Source organism: Hippocampus zosterae, chromosome 17 (genome assembly GCF_025434085.1).
Source record: "Hippocampus zosterae strain Florida chromosome 17, ASM2543408v3, whole genome shotgun sequence".
In the NCBI taxonomy this organism is placed as follows: Eukaryota; Metazoa; Chordata; class Actinopteri; order Syngnathiformes; family Syngnathidae; genus Hippocampus; species Hippocampus zosterae.
This window is the reverse complement of record NC_067467.1, coordinates 8,569,032-8,584,312: the sequence shown is the minus strand read 5'-3', so window position 1 is coordinate 8,584,312 and position 15,281 is coordinate 8,569,032. Positions and strand designations below refer to the sequence as shown.

Below are 15,281 nucleotides of genomic sequence, written 5' to 3'. Positions count from 1 at the left end.
GCATTGAGTGATGTCACCACCGGGCTGCGGTTCGTTCGGCGGTGTACAAACTCGAGCTAGATTTTTTTTGGGGGGGGGGGCACACTCACCTGGATTATACTACGTTGAGCCCCCTTATACTTGTACGTGATTGGCAGTCCCTGGTTATCGGTCAGTTCTTTGTTTCTTTCCTTTTTCTTTATTTTGGGGTGGGAGTGAATTTATTAAACTTGTCAAACGCTAGCCACCTACATGTACCACTCTCACATTTGGATTATCAAATTAACTACTTCTCTTCATAATTCAAAACAAAGTAGTTGTCATATTCAACAATTTCCGGCTTTCAACGGACTCTTCAGGGGAAAGATGTGCGTCCGCGCATCATTCGAGCGTTGCCAAACTCGGAGAATCAAATTTCGGAAGCGGCTTTATTTTGAAACATGACCGGACGTGCGCGTGCCAGGAGGTGTTTTCGGACAGACGCTTGACATGGGATTACAAAAGAGCGCGCTTGTCGCCGGCGCGAGTGTGCGCGCACTGCCGCGCTGGTCTGTTAACTTCACGTCTGTCATGGAGCTGGAAGTGGAACCGAGCGTCGTCGTGTTCACTGCGCTCGCCTTGCTGGTGGCCGCCGCTGTGCTTCTTCGCCGCCGGCGCAAAGCCGCCTCAGACGACGGGCCTACGTCCGGATGCTTAGCGGCTCAGCTTCAGGTTGGCAATCCATCCCCCATTAAACTTGATCACACTGATTTGTCTTTGTAACGTGCAATAAATCACCGCAAGTCAGACGCGTAAAAGCGCAACGGACGAATACGAATCTGCCGTCTCCTAATCGTTTCTTGTCCTGTTTTGATGCGCTCGATGTTAATCGCCTTGACAAGATGAGACTTATTCAAATAAACCTATCACGGAGCGTTGCAACCACTCGATCTAGCGTTTGCTTGTGACGTCACTTAATGTGCTTTTATTGGAACTGTGAAACAAGTTCCAAGTTTGGAATGAAAATTCCTCCCGAAGCGGTACACTTAGTGGGGCAGGTCGGGGATGTATGAACGGGGGTCTTCTTGGTTGACCCGATCGCGCTGAAGGTGTTTGGTAACATGGGCTTACCTTGCAAGTTGCGTCTTTGTCGTCGCTTCATCGTCAAAGAATTCACGTAGGTGGGCTTCACTGTGCCGTCGTGGAGGGGGATGGAGTTCCGAAAGGGTCACCGTGTGTGGAAGACGTGAGTCAGGGCGCGCGCGCGCATCTGGCGGTGGCAGCTTGTCAAGTGCGACGTGAGCTGCAGATGACAGGTTTGGCGTCACATAAATTCAGAAAAGATGACAAAATAAGATCATACTTAGTGCAACTGGATGTTGCACTCTTGCTTAGACACACCCCTACATACTGTGTCCTTAAGCATGTACTGTATACATATAAGGGGGTTCCCAATTTCAAGACGGTGTGTGCGTGGAGATCTGGAGCGTCAACTTGTTTGCATGACGGTTGTGGTTGTCTTAAGGGGCCGGTGACAATGGCGGAAGAACACACGTTTATAATGGCTATAGGTGTAACCGCTTGTCAGAAATTTTGCCCCATACCTGGCTTTGAATTTCACAGTTTTACTCTTTAGTGTGACATTTCAAATGAAACATCACCAGCTAAAATATTTTCCTCCTAGCTAAGTGCAACACTTGATCTTCTTTTCAGCAAAGAATTAAGGGTACGCGGACAAGTGCCAGAGTTTCAACACTGTTAATACTTGTTGCGCAATCGAAGAGATAGAGGACACTTAAATGACGCAGCGGGTTCGAACAGCACTAGCTTTTTATCACAACAAACTGCTCGCTCAATACGTGTGGTGTGTTTTCAATGAACTCTGGACTCATGTGACAAATGTCTTTTTGGCTCAAAATCAATGACTAATAATCACCGTTTATCTTTAATCTTTGTAGACTGTCCCAGAACCAAAAGCGGTTTCAGCAGAAGAGCCACAACCTGTCCAAGAGTCCCAGTCTTGTGCAGGAACAGTCTTTGAAACAGATGACCACCTTACTGAACCTGTTTCTGAATCAGTGTCTGTTCCAGAAGCAATCTCAATGCCAGACCCACTTTTAGAACCAACAAGACTTAAAGTTTCCGAGCTTTTTCCAGACCCTGTTAACAAATTCCGCACTGTTAAAGAAGCAGTTTCTGAAAGCGAGCCAGTTTTAGCCTCACATTTAGTTTCACAAACTGTCCCTCAGCCAGCCGTTGCCAGACCCGAACCAGTTCCTGTGCAAGAAACTAACCCTCAGCTAGAACCTGTACTTGAATCACTTACAACACCAGAAGCTGTCTCTTGGCCAAAGCCCGTTTGTGAATCACTTTTAGCCCAAGAACCTGTTCCAGAAACCGTTACGCAGCCAGAACCTGAACTTGAAATACTTTTAGCACCAGAACCAGTTCCAGTAACTGTGACACCACCAGAACCTGTACTTGAACCACTTTCAATACCAGAATCTATCCCTGAGCTAAAACCTGTTTGTGAATCACTTTTAGCCCCCAAACCAATTCCAGAATCTTTATGTGAAACACTTTTAGCACCAGAACCAGTTCCAGAAACTGTGACCCAGCCAGAACCCGTACTTTCAATACCAGAAACGGTCTCTCAGCCAAAACCTGTTTGTGAATCACTTTTAGCATCAGAACCAGTTCCAGAAACTGTTACTCAGCCAGAACCTGCACGTGAAACACTTTTGGCACCAGAACCAGTTCCTGGAACTGTTACTCAGCTAGAATCTGCTACAGTCACATGTAGTGTTCAGGAACACGTCTCGGAATCCACAGTAAAACCTGTTCTGGAACAAATTTTAGAAGCGAAACAATGCTCCCAAGCAGACCCAGAAGTAGCAGTGCTAGTTTCTGATGCAGTATCAGTAGCACAGGTCGTTCCAGAAGAAGAACCGTCCTCAAAACCAGTCTCAGAAGTGCAATCGGTTATCCAGTCAGAATCGGCACAGAATGAGGTCTTGCAGGTTGTGGCTGACCAGGTTTCGGTTCACCTCGATCAATCTGGGTTAGCACCGCTCCCAAGATCTGACAAGGAAAACCCACTGACTTCCGAACCTGTTGCGGAGCAAGCAGTGGACGTGGACTTTAATGGTAAGAATGCTTACACTCAGGATCATATCATTCTGAGCAACATTTTTCCAGAGGATTTGTGTGATTGTGATGTTGGAAAAAAAAAAAAAAAACTCCGCACATGGACCGTTGTTGTGACTTACTCTAGGCAGGAATCAAACAATTGGGAATCTGCAGGAAGTTGGCGTATTTGTGAAGAACAAATGAATGCAGCTTATGACAACGTGTATCTCTTCTGTAGTTCCCAGAAAACCATTGCGCTCATTCCGTCAGGCAAAAAGACTTAATCGGCTGTAATTCAATTAAGGGATTCATCTGCACGCGTGGCGCTGTCACGACTGGAGACGGGCGGCTTACCGAGAAAACATTCCGCTTGTGTTGCAGGTGAGGTGGCGGCGGCAGCGGTGGAGGAGGATAAAGTGACATTCACGCCCGGAAAGAAAGCCAACAAATTTGAAACGTTGATGACCAAGGAAGAACTGGAGGAGGAGCAAAGGTCAGCAAGTAGGAACGATACGATCCAAGCAATCCCAAATGTGTCTGCCATGATGTTGCGTTTGTTTGCTGTACAAGCAACGTCAAGTGAATATTGAACATCATTTGACTTGAGCCCATCGGTCATCAACAACTTTTTTTTTTTTAGGATTTTTTATATCAGTTGAGGTGCATTAGGCCAGAATATTTTCTTCCCTCCAAAAAAAAAAAAAAACCCCGCAGACTTTCATCAGGTCAGTTTCAAGGTTAATTTTTCTTGAATGTGCTCAAGTTAGTCAGCCAATACGACAGATGAATTTTTGTCAGATTTAATAAAAAAAACAAAAAAAACCACATTTGATGTAGCGCTTGCCCTCACTAGAATCACTTCAGGGTAAATTGAGGTCAATCCCATCTTGCATAACAGGCAAAAAACGATCACATGGCACAGACTATTATTTTTCCCACCAACGTTGTGTCACTGAGAACCCAACCGATGCTGCCTGCACAATTTGGCCAAGTCAGCCATGACAGCAAGACAGAATACAAATTTCAAGCTCCATTTCTGTGGCTTTTTTTTCTTTCAGCTAATCTGTGACTACGAGAAAACCAAATGGAAGATGAGTCGACAAAACTGTGATTATTTTTGAAATGCTGAATATGGACTCAATGGCGGTAGGGGCGGGGGGCGTGTTGCTTCATGGAAACAAGTAGAAGATCCAAGTTTTCATATGAAGCTTCAATAAAATAGTTTGGGATGACCCATTTTAGCATACCCTTCAAAGAGATGTTTTGGACGTGATTTGACATGCACCGCAATTACTCACTGGTTAACCAAACGTGTCCATCTGTCTGCCATTCGTCCATCATCCGTCCGTCATTCGTCCATCGTCCGTCCGCCATTCGTCCATCATGCTGTTCCACCAGGGTACAACAGGAGCAGTTGGCAGCCATCTTCTTGCTCCTGAGGGAGAATGCGGAGGCTCTGGGTGATGTGACGGAGGGTGACATGGAAGAGCAGTTCAAGCTCTACTCGCTGTGACCAACCCACGCCGTAATTGTCACTGTCGGAAGTCACGTGACGTCGTCCATCCTCTCGCTTTGCCCGCTGCCCAGCAACTTTTGGGCCGGCGCTTTTGTTTGCTAAGTAATAGCATAGAAAGGAGAAGTTGTTTGATTTGTACTAAAGTCATTGGAAAACAAACGCTTGTGTCGTTCTTTTACGCCATGCAAAAGGTGATTTAGAAGTCATCCGAGTCCTTTCAAAGTCACGGTATTCAAAGTGTGTGGGTAAAAATTGTGTCTGCCACCAGAACCGGCATACACAATTGCACATTAACGCTAACATCGGTCACTAACTGAAAACAAGTTTGCGCAGCTAGCTAGAACCAGTTGTGATTTCCCCCTACAGCTGGGCAAGGAGAAACATGGCCACCAATTTGCGATCAATTGCTTTATTGAACAAATGGTGACTAAATAAACCCCTAAGCCGGTTCCCATGTGAGCTGCATGGTCTCAACTCACCGTTTCCCGTCAGCCAACTCAACACCGACGAAGCCTTTTAAAGCCGTTCAGTTGCAGATACAAGTGTTGAATGTGAGGATGGCGACCCATTGTGGACAAAAGCTGAACTACACATCAGTGTTTTGCCTCGGAATAGATTTGAACCAGGGGTGCCCATTAGGTAGATCCAAGACAGGTCCCAAGTAGATCCGAGGAGTGTCGAGAAGAAAAAAAACAAACAACCAAAAAATTTTTCTCTTTATACATGTAATATATTTTTGTGTTAATATACACTGCACACTAATCAGTCTCATTTTCACAGAAAAAATATTTTAAAAATAAAGCAGGTAAATCTTAAATTTGTGTGTGTGTGTGTGTGTGTGTGTGTGTGCGTGCGTGCGCGCGCCGGTAAGGGTAGATCCCGTGAGGTTAGTTGATCAAAAAGTAGATCTTCGATCCAAAAAGTTTGGGCACCCCTGTTCAAATTTAGAACAATTTAATATAAAGACCACTATTTTTGCTGGCTTGTCGATTATGGGAAGAGTTCTGAAATGTAACCCCCGTTTCTCAACAAGGGACTTTTGTATAGTATATACCATGACACATTACAAAGATAGGGAAAACTTCTTTCCTATTTCTGTGTTTTGAGATTTTCTGCACGAGATGTGGTGGCGAAATATCATCACAACATGGATCCCCCGACCCCTTGCAAACATGACGAAGTGTCCTTGAGCAAGATACTCAACGGCCAGTTGCTCCGGATGCTGCGTCAGCAGTAGGTGAATGATCGTCAGTGTGAAGCGCTTAGAATCAATTGTTCATGCATTCCCTAATCCCAACCAAGGGAAGGACATCATATCAAAATTATTCTTTCGCACAAAGGAACTAAGTGATGCTTCCAAACGCAACGAAAGCCGAAGAAACTTTCAAAAAGGAAGTGGTGCGCTGTTACGTTTGGATGGTATATTTATTGACTCGACTCCATAACTATGATAAAAAGAACATTAAAAAAAAAATACCACCTCTGGTATCAGAGATTGTGCTGAACGACAACAGGAGGGGGCGGAGCACAACAGCAGCACAGTCTGTTTCAACCAATCGCAACACAACAGGGGATTCACGTGAGAACGCGGCAGGGTTAAAGAACGTCACTTTCGGCCGTGTGAAGCAGCGAGTCATCCGCGTCCGTCATGACGCTGCTATCCTGACTGTCGTCCACCTCCACCGCGGCTGCAACACAACCATGATGATGTCATCACAATCACCATCTTGATGTTGAGGATGACGATGATGATGGGGCTCGTGCGGGCGTACCTTCGTCTTCGGGCAAGTATCTTTTATCGATGGCTTCTTTGATCTGGTTGTTTGCTCCTTTGGGGTCCAGATCCATCGCCCAGCTGAAGTTCATGAGCGCCAAGTGAGTCTGACCCAGTTTCTTGTACACCTGACACGCAAATGCACACGCGTGACCACAATGACCGCACGTCTCACGTGGCCTACCGTGAACGAAAACACGAAAAGCTTCTCCGATTGGATTACAACGTGCACAAGAACAAAACGTGTTTTAACCATACCTTGCCGATGAGAAAATAAACCAGCGACTCTTTGGGGACGATCTGCTTCAACTCCTCCAGCTCTTGAAGCGCTGCCTGCATGTACAGGTGATGCTCTTAGATTGTGGGTCAAAATGATTTCGGTTCATCTGGCTAAAACTCCGCAATGGCACCGTTGGACGAGCCTGTACATTCAAGCCCGTCTCTTCATCTACAGTTTAATGAACCCCACACAACCAACAACAAATGACCAGCCCCTGCCCAAAATTTGGACCCCGTTATTTTCACTTTCACTCCCCCAAAAAATCTTTTGCTACTTGAAATGCTATCTATGGCACCAATTATGATGGGCTAACACTTGAACATCACGCCGTCGCTGCGAGCTCGTATTTTGCGAACTGCGTCACCTTGTACTTGTCGTTGGCAAAGAGGATGGATGCTCGGTGAAACTTGCAGAGAGGATTCTTCGGGTCGATCCCAATCGCTTTGTTCAACGTCTCCAAAGCCGCATCCGATTTCTTCAACGCGTGCTGCACCTGCAATAGTTTCCACATGATTTGGGACACAGCGGCGTCTCCTCCTTGATATAGTTCAGGGGTGTCAAACTTATTTTTGTCACGGGCCAGATTTTAGTTCCCTTGGAGGGCCATTGTGAGCGAAACCATATAAAGAAGTCAAGAATAATGGTTTATTCGTCGATTGTTTAAGTTACTGTATTGAGGGGTTTGGTAACAAGAAAATGCTTACAGTGTCACACTTATTTATTACAAATGAGAATTTGAAATTTTAGTCGAGATTTTAGCAAGCATCATGAAAGTTGCCATCATTGATTTGCTTTCGCGGGCCACATAAAACGCTGTGGCGGGCCAGATCTGGCCCCCGGGCCTTGAGTTTGACACCAGTGATATAGTTGTTGAAGACAGACGCATTATTGGGGCCTCTTTGGACATTTCAGAAGGACTTAAGAGCTGCACCGACGAGAGGAGATAAAAAAACAAACAAACAAACAAAAAAAGGCAAGGAGGCAGCCAACGTACCACTCCGACGTGGCAGAGCAGCACGGAGCTCTGAGGGTTGATGCTGAGAGCTTTCCTGAAGTGGATTTCCGCCAAGTTGAACTTCTCCTGCTTGAAGTAGATCATCCCCAGACCGTACCTGCGGCGGCACGAGGTGTTTTGCTGGGTTGGCTTTTGGCCGCGGCGGCGCAGCGCAAACGTACGCGGCGGCGTGCTTTGACGTACCACGCGTTGTAGTGTCGGTTGCTGACTCGAATGGCGTTGCGGAAGCAAGCGAGCGCTCGCTCCAGCTCCTCAGTCATGACGAACTCGTGACCCAGCAGCGTGTAGGCGTACGCGAAGCTGGGGTCCACCTGAATGGGACGTGCGGCAAAAGGTGTTACTAAAGCCCAAAAAAATAAATAAAAAATGCCTGTCAAAGTCACCGTTTTGATTGATAAGGTTGTTTAAACAAAAGCACATTTTTTCCTCCGGATTTTGAGTAAAGCGACTTAATTTCCCAAAACATACCCATGTTCTACTGCTGATTCAACAGAACAGAAAAAGAATCATTTTTGGTGCGTGGTGAAAAAAAATAGTCTATTCCTTCATTTAATTCAATGTAAAAATAATCACAGAACAAAATATTCTGCGAGTCTTGAAAAATCGGTCAAAACGTGCAATCGTCGCTGGCACTCGAGGGTTGCGACGAGTGCGAATGGCTGCCAAAGAGTGAGTTATACATGGCCTAGTGAGTGACATCAGGAGCTGGAGTCTGGTTGGCCGAGAACTCCATTTTTGTTTCCAGGTGCCGTTGGCCAACAACCCCATCAAGCAAACGTAACCGCGGCGACGGGGGCTCACCTGGATGGCTCTCTGAAAGAATTTAATGGCAATGTCATGCTCCCTCTGCAGGCTGAAACAGTTTCCTGCGACACACCAGGCCTGCAAAGGACACAAGAGAGCGCATCAGGACACGAGCGGCGGCCCCGAAAACCCCCTTTGAAGGGGATGATGAGACGAGCGTGACCTCGGGGCAGTTCTTGTCCATGTCCGTCAGGTCTTTGGACAAAGCGGACAGGGCGACGTCTTTCTGCAGGTGCCACAAGGTGGTGGAGTAGATCTCCATGCCCTCCACCCGGTACGATTCCATCCTGCGCACCTCGCTGAACAGACGCTCCGCCTATCCAGACATCAATTGAGAAAAACAAAACACAGATTTGTCCTTTTGTTCCACCGCGTTAACTTGAATCACCTCCCGTCGAAAGAATAGAAATGAATATTTAATCGCCACAGGATGTGACGATCAAAGCGCTTCCCAAGGCGCTGGAAATAAGCGGAACGGCATCGCCGTTTGTGAGTCAAAAATTCCATTTTGCACCTCGGAGCACGCAAGGGCAAGAGCGCAAACAGACGTCTGTTTACCACGGCAAGCATCGTGTCGTGACTGTCAAATTCTGCCTTCGAACTGTGATGGCAACTGTATGACTCGCTAGCGGGAAGTTTAATTCCCATGTTGCCTTTCACCACTGGAGCGGATGGACGCGTCATTAACTGGCTGCTTTTACAAGGTATAAACGGGCGCAGCCAAAGACTAACTTTCCCCGCCCTGTGCGACTCATCTCCGTTTCAAATACTGACTAAGCTAGTCGTGCTACCCGCTTCGGGCGCTTCTTACCTGCGTGTACTCGGCCAGCTCGAAGTAGGCTCGGCCGATGTGCGTCAGGACCCAGCCCGTGTTGTAGTGCTGCGGCGGGAGCGAGGTGAGGATGGCGATGGCTTCCCGACAGTTGTACGAGCACAGCGCCTGGTAGCCGCGACCGAGCTCCCGAAGCAACGCCAACACGCCGTCTGGAACACGTGGCAGGTTAAGGGACTCGCCGATGGCGGCGGCAAATTTCCCAGCGGACGTTACCTGCGGCGGCTCTCTGGTGCTGCGGCACCTTGGCGTCGGACAGAGTCAGACCCGGATCGAGGCGGAGGATGTCCAGGCTCTCGTTCAGGTTGCTGCTGTTTGACGTCTTGGTGGATTTACATTTGGTTTTTCTGTTGGGTATCTTGGTGGGGAACTTCATCTTTAACTTCTTGCTGTTCTCCTGCAGGAGCAAAGTCATAGTTGACGTCAGCGGCTGACCCTCGAATACGTACATATTCAACAATAAATGAACATAACATTGTTTTAAGCTGCGTGTATTTTGCAAAATGGATAAACAAAAAAAAAACGTTGCATTTGTCCCTTAGAGTTGTCATCTGTTGCTCTACTTCAATATGAACACCGCAGCTCAGAAATTCGCCCCGCCCCCCTAAAAAAGGTCCCGAAAACGGCAAACCCCCTTTCTGTTTTGGCGCAATGCATCATGGGATAGACACGCATTGCCGCTCAGTACTTTTCAAGATGCAACGTGGGATACATTGAGGAACCCCTCGCGCTCACGACACACAACGGCGAGGGCGTGACCCAGCGGCAAGGCTCAAGGTGTCCCAAAGCGTGCGCTACCTTGGCAGTGGAGCTGGCGCTAGTGAAGAGTCGGGAGCTTCTTCGGGGCTGAACGTTGGGAGGAGCCGACATGCTGGGACTGAGCACCTGAGGGGAACCACTGTGACGAGAGAGAGAAAAAAAAAAAGCGTTACACCAGGCAGCAGACGTCAAAGGGGCGACAGAATGGCGGCTACCTGGTGTGAGGGGCCGATGTCTGCGAAGGGTTAAAGGGAATGGGGAGGACATCGCGACTATTCCCGCTCTGACTAAACACCGACTTGGATTGACTGATCCTGGATACCGTCTGACAGACCACAAGGAAGGGAGATCAATTTATCATATTTCGGAAGCGGCGGCATCCAGTTCAGGTTGCTACCTTCTTGCTGGAAGCTGTGGTTTGGGTTTCCATGCTGGACGAATAGTTCTGCAGATATGCCGGGTCGCCGGGGCTGGGCTCCAGCGGCAAGATGCCAAAGCTAGCCAAAAGAAACGCACAGCGCATGAGGGGACGGCGAAAGAACACGCACGCCCGCACACTGGCACTCACCTCGGCGTGAGCGGGCTGAGCGAATTGGGTCCTCCCAGTAAACTCCGCCCACTCTTGGGCTTGTTCTGTTTGGCCAACAAGGAGCCGGCCGACGCGAGGGAGACGGGATTTCCCAACAGGGAGGCGGTCTCCGGCGAGATGAGGGACGAGTCGATGTAGGAAAGTGACAAATCAGAGGTCTGCTTTCCATTCGAAGATTCTAAATTCAAACGATTTAACTCCTAAGAAAAAAAAAAGCAGACGAAAGAGCAGCTTGCGTATGAAACAAACAAAGGGCATTTGGATTATAGTTTGTTATTAATTTTGAAATTAAACATAAAATGTTTCAGTTAGATCTTAAAAAAATAAAACAAAACACTACTTAACTCATTCGCTCCCAAAGACGTTTTTAAACGTCTTTTCAGACTTGGTCTACAATTGGCTGGTACTCAATGTTAATATGGATGGGCGAGTATTGATACAAGGTATCGGGCCAATACTAGTCTTATTTCAAGATAGCAGTACTCGTGACAGTGACTGATACCAATGTTCGGACATCGTACAGGATCTTATGTCACGACGTGAAGGAAAATGCAGACGTACCAGTGTGTGCTGCGGCGTCTCCATGAAGGCGGTCTCCAGGCGATGCGAGAGGTTCTGTGCTGGGCTTACAGAAGGGGGCGGCGGGGCTACTGAGCAATGCTGCAAAGAGGACAATCTGAAGACTTGATCGGCATCCGCTTTGTCTCCTGAAACAGTCCAAACCCGTAGCGGGGGGACAGGCACAATGAGACAGGAGTGGAATGACAACCGTGCAAGGAGACCCCTGCCGTTGTGCGGGGTGGGAAGGTGTTACCTAGGAGACAAAGGTTCTGGAAAGGAGACCACAGGAACGGGTTGAGTGACAAACTTCTCTGGAAGCATTCAGCACCTTTAGCGGCGCGATCCGTCTTGCTGCTCGGGATCACAGACAGACAAGGTGAGACAGGTGGCCACGCCGGCGCTAGATCACACGTCACCTCACCAGTAAATGTGTCCCAGCAGCGACAGCGTGAAGGACGCCGAGTCTCCGAACTCCGTCACCAGATCATCTTGACTCTTCTGTTTATTGAGCACACCGCCGATCAGTACCTGCTCACCTTCCGCCAACCTGACGCACAATAAAGTTGCCGTCACACCAGACGCCCTCTGGCGCTTTGACTCGACCCCCCTTTGGTTTACTCGTTTTGGGCGACTTACTTGCTGAGCTCCACGCAGCACTTGGCCAACAGGAAGCGCACCTGCGGCGTGGACGAACTGTGAGCCTTCAGCAGCCGGTAAGCCTTGTAAGGCTTCCCAGACCGATAGTAACATGTCGCCAAAAGGTACAGCGCCTCCTCCGACCTCACTGACGCATACACATGACATGGGCTCAGTGTCTCTCACACTCACACACAACTGCATTTGTCACAAACACATGCCACATGGTAAGGTAACACATGTTACCTTCAGCGTAGAGTCTCTCCGCAAGGAAAACGGCATCCAGGTAGGCATAGTGGTTGAGTGCTTGCCACACTGCAGCCTGGACGCACAGCACATACGTTCACTTTCCACTAGTTTATATCCATTCGACCAGAATCAAACAAGCACGTGACAGAGTGATGTCATCACGTGTGATGATAACACCACGGTTGTCTACACAACATTGCAAAGATGATAAGTTGCCACTTATCTCAACCAACAAGTCTTCGTCAAACAATGTCTACGAGAGGAAGCAAATTCTCGAATCACGTCGAGGCTCAAGAGCGTGAAAATGGGCTAATGTTCACCATCCATGTCATCATGATTGTTTCCCGAGTGGTCTCACGCACTTGGTGAACTACCGTGGTGATGGTGACAATAGATGAAGTAAACGTGAAACTCTTGAAAATAGTCATGAAGCGCTCCCTCTTTTTTTGGACACGGGAGATAAGTAGCTGCTGGCTCCAATGCTAACGAGGACCGTGATGCTCGCCGGTATTGAGGCCACACAAAAATTCTTTCGCTTGTTCTACCAAATCGCCCATCATGCGACAAACTCAACAACTGTCATCAACACTTGCAAATGATCTGAGTATGAGACGGTTCTCAAATGCTATTCGACGCGTTAGCTGCGACAACAGTTAGCAGAGCAACCGCGTTAGCACCTCTCCTCGGTGTCAAATCAAACATTTGAGAGCAGAAAATCCACGAACCAATCTTTAATTTTTGCTGTCCTCGTTCTGGGGGGTCAACTGTTCACTTGCAACGCGAACGCAAAGTCGACTGACTTCTCCTTCATTTCTCCCTTTCCACTGGCTCAACGCGGTTCAATCAGCCGTGAAACATTTGGAAATCTCGCACGGCTAACATTGGCAATTGACCTTCGTGACAGTTGCTCCAGATGGAAAAAAACGCAAAAGACCACTTGAAAACTAAGCAAGCGGCCACTCGCAGTCGTGGCGACGGGAGGCCTGTGGCCGTGCGGCCCGAGAACGCGTACCCTCGGGCGGACTGAAGCGACTGCTGAGGCCGCCGGGACGCGGAAGACCAGCGGCAGGCCTAGAGCGGGCGTCCCTTGTCCAGTCAGAACAGGGAAACCAAAAGTGGTATTTGTTCTTACCTGGACGGGCTCCTGCAGCACCGTCATTCCGACGCAGTCTTTCTAGCCGTTTCTTTCTTCTTCACCTCAGGCTGCGGCGGGATTTGAACATTCCGACCGTTAGCGGCCGAACTCAGCCGAAGAATGCCGAGCAGACCGGAAGTGAGAGGGAAAGCAAAAGGAAGTCATTGGCGCCCTCTATGGGCCGCAGAGGAACGACAGGTGACTGTCTGGACCAGGGAGCGAAAACATGGAATATCAACACAATTTAGACTAGATCAGGGATGGGCAACTTAAATTATCCCGTGGGGAACCATACATGATATACATGCAGTATATGAAAAGCAACTTTTTAAAACACAAAAATGCGTTTGTTTGTCCGAAATATTTGTCGGGTGAAAGTTCAAAAGTTGTCAGGATGTTTTTTTTTGTCCGTGTTCATGTTGGCTCGTGTGGTTTTCGTCTCCACCTGTTCTCATCAGCCCTTGTGTTTCCTAATCAGTGTCATCCAGCCACTTGTGTATTGTCAAGGTGTGTCTCATTGTCATGTTAATTTGTTCATATTTAGGTCGGTCTGTGTCTGAGACTATTGTTTGCCTGTACTTCACCACATCCAAACAGCACAAACTAAGATATAGAAAGACGAATTGCGATATAGTGAGGGAACACTGCACAATGCGCATCAAACTCCCGGTTGTGCTGTAAAACAATTCTGGCATAAAAGTGCCGCTGGAACTCTCGTGCTTTGTGACAGTTATGTGATGTGGTCTTCACACTGTGCTTCACCGTTATCATATATTCTCCTTTTCAGGTGTTCCGAAATTCACAACTGACTGCATGAGCGCAAACATTTTTATTTCATGATAGAATTAGACTTCTGCATCAAATATGACTATATGAGCCAACAAGAGGCGAGCTGAACGAGGGCGGTTCTACAGAGTACAGTTGGCCTCTGGTGAGAGTCGACATTTGGCAACCGTCAGGTAAGTCTCCACCTGCGGAGACATTTATACATTCAACGTCATCATTACAAAGACGCACACAAACGCACACATCAGTGGAACAGCGCATACCTTGTGCATGTCCTTCTTGAAGCACGCCAGCAGTTCATACATTCGTCTCAAGGAATCGTCATCCGCCACGCTTTGGTAATAGTTGCCGTACGGTGCCAATTGGAGGGGGGAGCTGTCGGAGAACATCTCAGCTCCATCTTGATTGGCCTGAGCGAGTAGCTGATTCCTCATTCAAGAGTTTCCACACTTAGATCATATTTACATATGTGTGTGTGTGATCTCACCCTGATCAGCAGGAGGATTCCCATCTTCAGCTCAGACAGTTTTGAAGAAACCTGATTTCTTGGAGAAGAGCCGCCAGAGAGGGAATGGCTGGGAAATTCCCACGACTCCACCAATCGATAGGAGATGGACAACAGCTTCAGAACCTAAATCCCGTTAAAATATGTCATCATAATTTGTTCAGCTTGATCATTTTAACAGTTCACTTCATCTTTTCAGTTAGGCTTTGTTCATAAAAATAATTCACTCGTTTGTTCCCAGAGACCTATTTTGATGTATTTGAAGAATCCAGAGATTCACTCCAGGGTGTATATTGTTATGTCTATTTTGCTTTTTCATATAGGAGGGTGAAGGGAGCTCTGAAAACGGCTGCCATGAAGTACATCCCTCCGTTTAAGAAGTATAGTGATTGTAAAATTTGAAGAGGCATGTCCCTCTTCGACAGGTTCTCTGCTCACCTTTTGAGAAACGGTACCAGTCAAAAGTCTGGAAACGCCTTCATATTCAAATGAGATGAAGAAATGTTAGCGATTAACTCTTCATTATGAATTAATCAATGATTCCAGGTCACAAAGCATCCACCCCATCATAAATCTGAGAAATTACAAGGCGCTTATAAATAAAATGTATTATTATTATTACAAGAAGCGCAAAGACGTTATCTGGGCCAAAAGATGCCTACTTTGATGAAACTCAAGTACAAAACATTCAATTAATTCCATCAATGTTTCTTTACAATGTCAATGGATTGATTATGAATCTATAATTCATGA

General features: G+C 47.4%; 3 protein-coding genes and 1 long non-coding RNA gene across 8 annotated transcripts in view; 1 reads left to right on the top strand and 3 right to left on the bottom strand.

Annotated features, from left to right (window-relative positions):
- Nucleotides 1–76: 76 nt before the first annotated feature.
- LOC127589766 (uncharacterized) lies at nucleotides 77–4,551 on the bottom strand. Its single transcript, XR_007959501.1, has 2 exons — nucleotides 4,386–4,551; nucleotides 77–1,261 (listed from the first exon to the last, which is right to left on the bottom strand). It is a non-coding gene; the product is annotated as an uncharacterized LOC127589766 (long non-coding RNA).
- On the top strand, nucleotides 469–4,762 carry si:ch73-366l1.5 (FILIA-N KH-like domain-containing protein). 2 transcript variants are annotated; one of them, XM_052049001.1, is made up of 4 exons: nucleotides 469–690; nucleotides 1,917–3,105; nucleotides 3,469–3,580; nucleotides 4,486–4,762. In XM_052049001.1, the coding sequence occupies exons 1-4, from the start codon at nucleotides 469–471 to the stop codon at nucleotides 4,598–4,600; spliced, it is 1,638 nt and encodes a 545-aa protein (XP_051904961.1). In that variant the 3' UTR covers nucleotides 4,601–4,762. The 2 variants fall into 2 exon arrangements, with proteins under 2 accessions (XP_051904961.1, XP_051904962.1); XM_052049002.1 differs by having other exon boundaries at nucleotides 4,146–4,575.
- Nucleotides 4,763–6,009: 1,247 nt separating this feature from the next.
- Nucleotides 6,010–13,398, bottom strand: cdc27 (cell division cycle 27). The gene is made up of 20 exons (XM_052048989.1): nucleotides 13,235–13,398; nucleotides 12,100–12,175; nucleotides 11,854–12,001; nucleotides 11,639–11,764; nucleotides 11,471–11,568; nucleotides 11,218–11,363; nucleotides 10,636–10,856; nucleotides 10,465–10,564; nucleotides 10,283–10,392; nucleotides 10,107–10,206; nucleotides 9,525–9,705; nucleotides 9,288–9,460; nucleotides 8,640–8,792; nucleotides 8,474–8,554; nucleotides 7,856–7,983; nucleotides 7,652–7,769; nucleotides 7,022–7,150; nucleotides 6,636–6,710; nucleotides 6,376–6,505; nucleotides 6,010–6,291 (listed from the first exon to the last, which is right to left on the bottom strand). The coding sequence occupies exons 1-20, from the start codon at nucleotides 13,259–13,261 to the stop codon at nucleotides 6,200–6,202; spliced, it is 2,412 nt and encodes an 803-aa protein (XP_051904949.1). The 5' UTR covers nucleotides 13,262–13,398; the 3' UTR covers nucleotides 6,010–6,199.
- Nucleotides 13,399–14,051: 653 nt separating this feature from the next.
- Nucleotides 14,052–15,281, bottom strand: part of gh1 (growth hormone 1) — a 49,175-nt gene continuing 47,945 nt past the window's right edge. For 2 of the 4 annotated variants that reach the window (XM_052049029.1, XM_052049031.1), the window contains exons 4-6: nucleotides 14,511–14,654; nucleotides 14,287–14,445; nucleotides 14,052–14,208 (exon numbers count right to left, since the gene is read on the bottom strand). In XM_052049029.1, the coding sequence (XP_051904989.1) occupies nucleotides 14,146–14,208; nucleotides 14,287–14,445; nucleotides 14,511–14,654 (366 nt within the window). In that variant the 3' untranslated portion in view covers nucleotides 14,052–14,145. The remainder of the gene's footprint in view (nucleotides 14,209–14,286; nucleotides 14,446–14,510; nucleotides 14,655–15,281) is intronic. The other 2 variants (XM_052049030.1, XM_052049032.1) reach the window with 1 other exon arrangement.

Bases quoted from the DNA above. Each gene is read 5' to 3' on its own strand.
- cdc27 (XM_052048989.1), bottom strand. From the start codon at position 13,261: ATGACGGTGCTGCAGGAGCCCGTCCAG. The intron at 9,706-10,106 runs GTAGCGCACGCT...TTGCTCCTGCAG, and splicing joins GCGCCAGCTCCACTGCCAAG to GAGAACAGCAAGAAGTTAAA. The intron at 7,984-8,473 runs GTGAGCCCCCGT...CGTCCCATTCAG, and splicing joins TCTTTCAGAGAGCCATCCAG to GTGGACCCCAGCTTCGCGTA.
- si:ch73-366l1.5 (XM_052049001.1), top strand. From the start codon at position 469: ATGGGATTACAAAAGAGCGCGCTTGTCGCCGGCGCGAGTGTGCGCGCA. The intron at 691-1,916 runs GTTGGCAATCCA...TAATCTTTGTAG, and splicing joins GCTTAGCGGCTCAGCTTCAG to ACTGTCCCAGAACCAAAAGC. The intron at 3,106-3,468 runs GTAAGAATGCTT...CTTGTGTTGCAG, and splicing joins AGTGGACGTGGACTTTAATG to GTGAGGTGGCGGCGGCAGCG.